We start from the raw sequence: 6143 nt of genomic DNA, 5'->3' as shown, positions 1-6143 counted from the left end.
TGCTGTGATGACGAGAAAAAAATGCGTATCAGTCTCTATCACGGTGTCTTGTAGGTGCTCGATAAAAATGGGGGCTGTTATTTTTATTATTAGTGTCTCTTCTGATTTCTAAGGGGTACAAAGTACCTAGGAGTTGAGTGGTCCAGGAAGAGGACATGGCAGTCCTTTCCATGCTCAGGTAAGTAGTAGTGAGTTCCTCAAGTACTTGACGTACTCTACAGTGAAAAGCTTCTATGATCAAACGTTTAAAACACATTCATTGGAATGTCAAATCACACATTAGAACATTAAAGGCTCTGAGAAGTCCTGCAGTAAAGAAAACTTTTTTCTGTTTAATCTTGTGTGGGGCATCTCCCAAACCCTGAGGTCTCATTTTCTTTTCCTTCCTCCTTTCTTTCTTCCTCCTCTATCCCTACCTTTCCTTTTTTTCTCTTTTTTTTTCTCTTTTTCTTTTCCTACTTCTCTCTCCTTCTTTCTTTTATTTTCTCCTTCCTCCCTTCTTTCCTTTCCCCCTTCTTTCCTTCCTTGCCTCTCTCTCCTTCAGTTTTCCAGGATGCCCCTACAATCTGGGGTGGAGGGGAGCTTTGACTAAGCCCTACTCTGAATGTCCCAACACAGGGACTCATCTCTTGAGATGCCCACAGTTCTACATCATTTTTTTTTCACATTAACATTCTTAGTTTATTAATCCTCTCATGAAAAATCTGCACAATCACCAAAGATAAAGCCACTGCAGCATCTTTACTCCTTCTGTTGTCCAATCTCCAGCTCACTTTTTGCCAGCACCAACATTGGCTTTCGCAGTCCCCCTGACTTTCTTCATTCTGTTCTTGCGTTCTTTTCGCTGTTTTCTTGAGGTCTTTTTCTTCTCATACAGACCATGTCTTGCAAGTCTATGTTTGGGTTCATTTTTCTTTGCATAATCCAAGGAATCATAAATCATGCCAAAGCCAGTTGTCTTGCCACCACCAAAATGGGTTCTGAATCCAAATACAAATATGACATCTGGTGTGGTCTTGTACATTTTGGCTAGTTTTTCCCGAATTTCTGTCTTAGGTACTGTTGCCTTTCCAGGATGAAGGACATCAATAACCATTTGTTTGCGCTGAAGTAGTCGGTTGGTCATGAACTTCCTGGTCCGGATAGTTTCTGTGTCGTTCATGATGGCGGCCGAGCTTCAAGCAGCCAGAGAGGACAGTTCTACATCATTTTTAAATGAAAGAAAAATCGCCTGGAGAATAAGGTTCAATCTTACTCTTTGTCAATGTCTGAAAAATAGCTTTTCTCTTTGGTGATGAGTATGAATCTGATTAGATTTTTTTGAGCAATGTTTCTCGAACTCTCTTGTGCATGCAAGTCCTCTAGAGAAACTGTGACAATATGGATGCTGAGCTAACAGATCTGGGGTGGGACTTGAGATTACCCTAACAGGCTCTCCAGTGATGCTTGTTAGGAAAGCAGACTCTCAGGCCTCGCCCTAAATCTCTAGAGTCAAAATATATACTTTAATGAGATCTCCAGGTAATTTGTATGTTACAGAAACGTTTGAGAAGCATTGGTTCAAATCAGGGTTTCTCCAAATCTTAGCTCTATTGACATTTTGGGGCTGTCTGATGCATTGTATGTCAGATGTTCAGCAGCATCTCTGGCTTTTATCCACTAGGTGCCAGGAGCGCTCCCCTTCCAATTACGACAGGCACCATTCTCTGAAAACTGACAAGAGTGCCCTGGCTGGGCAAGGTGGGGTGGGCAAAGTTGATCTCAGTTTAGAACTGCAGGTCTAGATCCATCAAACTGTTTCATATTTCTGTTTCTGGGCCATTGGGAGATATTTTTTTTTCCTTCTTCCTGTTAAATGGCTTGTTTCTTTAAATGTTTTTAATTGAGGTAAAATGGACATATATCATTAGTTTCAGGTATATAAAGTGATGATTTGATATTTGTATATGTTGTGAAATGACCACCTCAGTAAGTCTAGTTAATATCCATCACCATACAGAGTTACAATGTTTTTCTTGGGACAAGAACTTTTAAGATCTACTGTCTCAGCAAATTTCAAATAGGCAACACAGTATTATTTGCTATAGTAACTATGCTGTACGTTACATTCCCATGACTTACTTATCTTACAACTGGAAGTTTGTAACTTTTGACCTGTTTAGAGATATTTTATTTTTTAAAAGATTTTTAAAATCTATTTATTTGACAGAAAGAGAGAGAGAGAGAAAGTGAGCACAAGCAGGGGGAATGGGAGAGGAAGAAGCAGGCTCCCTGCAGGGAGCCTGATGTGGGGCTCACTTCCAGGACCCCGAGATCATGGCGTGAGCCAAAGGCAACCACTTAATGGACTCAGCAACCCAGGCATCCCCCATTTGGAGATATTTTAAATGAAATAACCAAATGATATTTTCATTTAAAATAATAATAAAGTCACCAATCAGTAGTTCCCAAAGCTGTTCCACATCAGAATCACTCAGGGGAGAATGGCAGATTCAGATTCACTAGAACTGGGGTGAAACCTAGGAATTTGTATTTTTTTTAAATAAATATAATAGTTTAGACTTAGGTAACACAGTCTGTGTCAGGCACTGTTCTAGGAGCTTTACATAATTAAGTCATTTAATCCTTATAAAATCCTATAAAGTAGGTGCAGGTATTTTCTCTAATTTAAAAATGAGGAAATCATGCCACAGAGTGGCTTCTTAAGAATAAAGAGCCAGGGGAAAAAAAAAGAAAAAGGTCACAGAGCCAGTATTGGAAACTGATGGAAGCAGGGGGTGTCTGTCTACAGAGTCTGTTCCCAAGTGCTTGTGGCCCTAAGCTTGGCTGGCATGGGGATTGCACAGCCCAGCTGTCTCATCTTCTGGATACTTATCCATATCAGCACTTAGAAAGATCAGGCCACTGTCAATTTCAGAGATCTTTCTTTATGCCAAGATTACTGGATACTTCATTTTCTCTGGGCATAGTAACATAGTTTAGCAGTTAGGACATTTTGACCTATTTCCCCCAGAAATCTGTTGGAACCAATGGACTTTTCCTGCTCTTCTATTACTGCTCTCTCTTCCAACTGCATGTCTTCTATCAGACAAAAGGTCATATCTTGAGTTTCCAAATAAAATGGGGGGAACATTATTGAATGAAGAAATAGTCATTTTAAAAGATCTAGATCAGTGTTACTGAAACAGTCTGCTGCAGATAACTTGTATTTGTTTTCATCTCACCTGGGGCAGAGAGATGGTGTTAATGGTATGATTAATTACACTGGTGAGAGTCATGTGAAAACAAGATGAATTACTTATTTTTTTAAAGTGTTTAAAAGATTTATTTGTTTATTTGAGAGAGAGAGCAAGTCCACATGCTCGAGCAGGGGGCACCGAGGAAGAAGGAGAGAGAACTCAAGCAGAGTCCATGCTAAGTGCTGAGCCTGTCACAGGACTTGATCTCACAGCCTTGATCTCACAACCTTAATCTCAGGACACGGAGGTCACAACCCTGAGCTGACATCAAGAGTCTGACACCTAACTGACTGTGCCATCCAGGTACCCCAAGGTGAATTTTTAAAAGGCCTCTATGTAAAGTCATTCACGAGATCCAAATATCCAGGAACATAAGTTTCTAGGAGCATTTCCTGGAGATATTTTGAGAAATAAGTTTGTTTAAAAAAAATTTAGAGCTACCATAAATTAGCATTTACTATGTTTCAGTGTTATAAGTTCTTCATATTAACACATTTAGTCTAACAACCCTATTGGTTGGTACTATTATTACTAGCAGCTTACAGATGAGAAAATTGAGGCACAGGGAGGTTGTGTAACTATCCCAAAGTCACACAGTTGGCAAGTGACAGAACTGGGATTCTAGTCCAGGTGCTCTGGCTCAAGAATTTTGTCTCTAAACTGCTCTTTCTGGATTTTGGTTGGGATTACATCAAATCACTGTAGTGATGTTGGTAGCTCTGTGCTGACCATAGCTTACACTGCCATTTTCTTTGTCCTGTATTAGTTAAAAAACATAGGGAACAGAGAAATTGTTAATAAATGCTATTAGTTTGATTGGCAAGCTCCTTCGGTACATGGACTCCACAGAGGTGTGTAGAAGCTATAATAAAAGGGATGCTTAATTGTCAGGATACCGGGCAAACATGCATGAAGACTGTTCATGGTCCTGTAATGTTGCCCTCCCACAATATTTGGGTCAGAGAGGGCTTCCCTAGAGTGACTCAGAAGTAAATTTAAGGGGTTATGGAAATGCTAGCTAGAGATTTGGGACCAGGGAAACCTTTTCAAATCCCCATTGTCATGACAGTTGTGTCTGCTGTCTAAATAAAGCTCTTATTTGGCTCTTGGCAGAGGGTACCAGTCCTCCTGATAATTGCAGGTGAACAGTTTTGTTTTTCTGCCCCGGAAAATCAGAGATGAGCAAACACGGCTAGCCTCTTTCATCCCTGGTTCTTCTCCCATTCTAAGAGCTGCTAAGGGTCTCGCCTCCACCTGGATGGTACAGATGCGTTGCTCCAAGCTTTCCTGAGAGGATATGTTTTCATTGTTCTTCCTGCCCCTTTCGGCATGTTCAGAAGGAATACTGACCAAGAGTTCCAGGAACCCTGAATGTAGCAGCAGGTCCGTGACAAACGCACTAAGTGCCCCAGTGTCCTCCACAGCCTGGGAGCACTTTTTGGCAAAAAGTGTCATCTCCTTTGGAGAAGTATTTCAAAACTCCGCTGAGTTGAGACATTTTAGAAAACCCAGTCTTTCGGAATCCTTATTGGAAACATTAAAAAAAATATGAAAATCAATTAACTTCATACATGAAAAAATTCCTCATATGGTTAATCTTCCTTTACATAATTTCTTGATTATGTTTGGAAGTAAATTGCCTTGATTATACCTTGGATGGAAAGAAATGTCTTTTAATTAATTTGAAACGTGCTATCGTGATGCTGATTTGTCCCACAGAATGATGAATTGGGTGAAAGCAGTAAGCCTCTCTGATAGGAGCGCGCTGCTGTTGAGTTTTTATTTTATTTTTGGCTGTGTGGTGGATCCAGAATTCTGATTTCTCTCTCCTCCTCCTCCTCCTCCTCCTCCTCCTCCTCCTTCTTCTTCTTCTTCTTCTTCTTCTTTTTTCAAGATTAATTTGTTTATTTGAGAGAGAGACAGAGAGAGAATGTAAGCAGGGAGGAGTGGAAGAACGAGAGGGAGAAGCAGCCCTGACCCATGCGGGGCTCAGTCCAAGGATCCCAGAATCCTGACCGGAGCAGAAGGCATCAGCTTAACCGAGGGAGCCACCCGGCGCCCCAGAATTCTCATTTCTTAAAGGGACAAACCAGAAGGTCTGTTTCTTATCTGGAAGCCAGGATGAGTTTTATTGGCTTTTGGTTGTACGATCATTTGCAACTTCTGTTTTGTTGCTTTAAGAGGACAAATTATGGAGGTCACGAACGGAGACGCTGGTGACTGTGCAGCTAAGAACTCTGATCCCTTTGAATGACAGAGCTGGATGGGGAAGTTATGTTAAGAGTACGAGATGCTGGGGCGCCCGGGTGGCTCAGTTGGTTGAGAGGCTGCCTTCGGCTCGGGTCATGATTCCGGGGTCCTGGGATCGAGCCCCGCGTCAGGCTCTCAGCAGAGAGCCTGCTTCTCTCTCTGCCCCTCTCCCTGCCACTCTGCTTACTTGTGCTCTCTCTCTAGCTGTCAAATAAACAAATAAAATATTAAAAAAAAAAAAGAGTACCAGATGCTACTCCTCCCTGACGGTAGTAGCTTCTCTGATTTTAACTCACTTTCACTTGAGGAACCTCTGCAGTGAGGTTAAATAACCTGACCAAACACCCACTGTTAATGGCTTATCCCAGTTTTAAAACCAAGTCTCTTTGCTTCCAAATCTATGGTCTTTTTATTTATTTTATTATTATATTATATTTTATTTTATTTTTGAAAGAAAAAAAGCTTTACAGATAGGAAGGCCTATCTATAGTTGGTGTGTGATTAAGCCAGATGTTTACTGTACTTTGGAACATACTGAGAAGATGTTTAAACATCTTCTGAATCCTGTAATTGATTAACATACGTTGCATAATCCTCCTTGTTCTGATGGAGAAACCAAGGTCTATAATAATCAGTTGTGTTGAAGAGGATCAG

The 6143-nt window shown here is 40.9% G+C and overlaps 1 protein-coding gene across 1 annotated transcript; it reads right to left on the bottom strand.

Moving 5' to 3' along the window:
• Positions 1 to 667: 667 nt before the first annotated feature.
• On the bottom strand, positions 668 to 1189 carry LOC101693566 (40S ribosomal protein S24-like). The gene has a single exon (XM_045066011.1). It carries the CDS (start codon positions 1160 to 1162, stop codon positions 770 to 772), a length of 393 nt encoding a protein of 130 aa, XP_044921946.1. The 5' UTR covers positions 1163 to 1189; the 3' UTR covers positions 668 to 769.
• Between the last annotated feature and the right edge of the window lie 4954 nt (positions 1190 to 6143).

This window comes from Mustela putorius, unplaced genomic scaffold (genome assembly GCF_011764305.1).
Source record: "Mustela putorius furo isolate JIRA1106 unplaced genomic scaffold, ASM1176430v1.1 tig00003859_pilon_pilon_pilon, whole genome shotgun sequence".
Taxonomy (NCBI): Eukaryota; Metazoa; Chordata; class Mammalia; order Carnivora; family Mustelidae; genus Mustela; species Mustela putorius.
This window is presented reverse-complemented; position numbering and strand designations above follow the sequence as displayed.

Excerpts from the sequence above, each read along its gene's own strand:
- LOC101693566 (XM_045066011.1), bottom strand. The coding sequence starts at position 1,162 with ATGAACGACACAGAAACTATCCGGACCAGGAAGTTCATGACCAACCGA.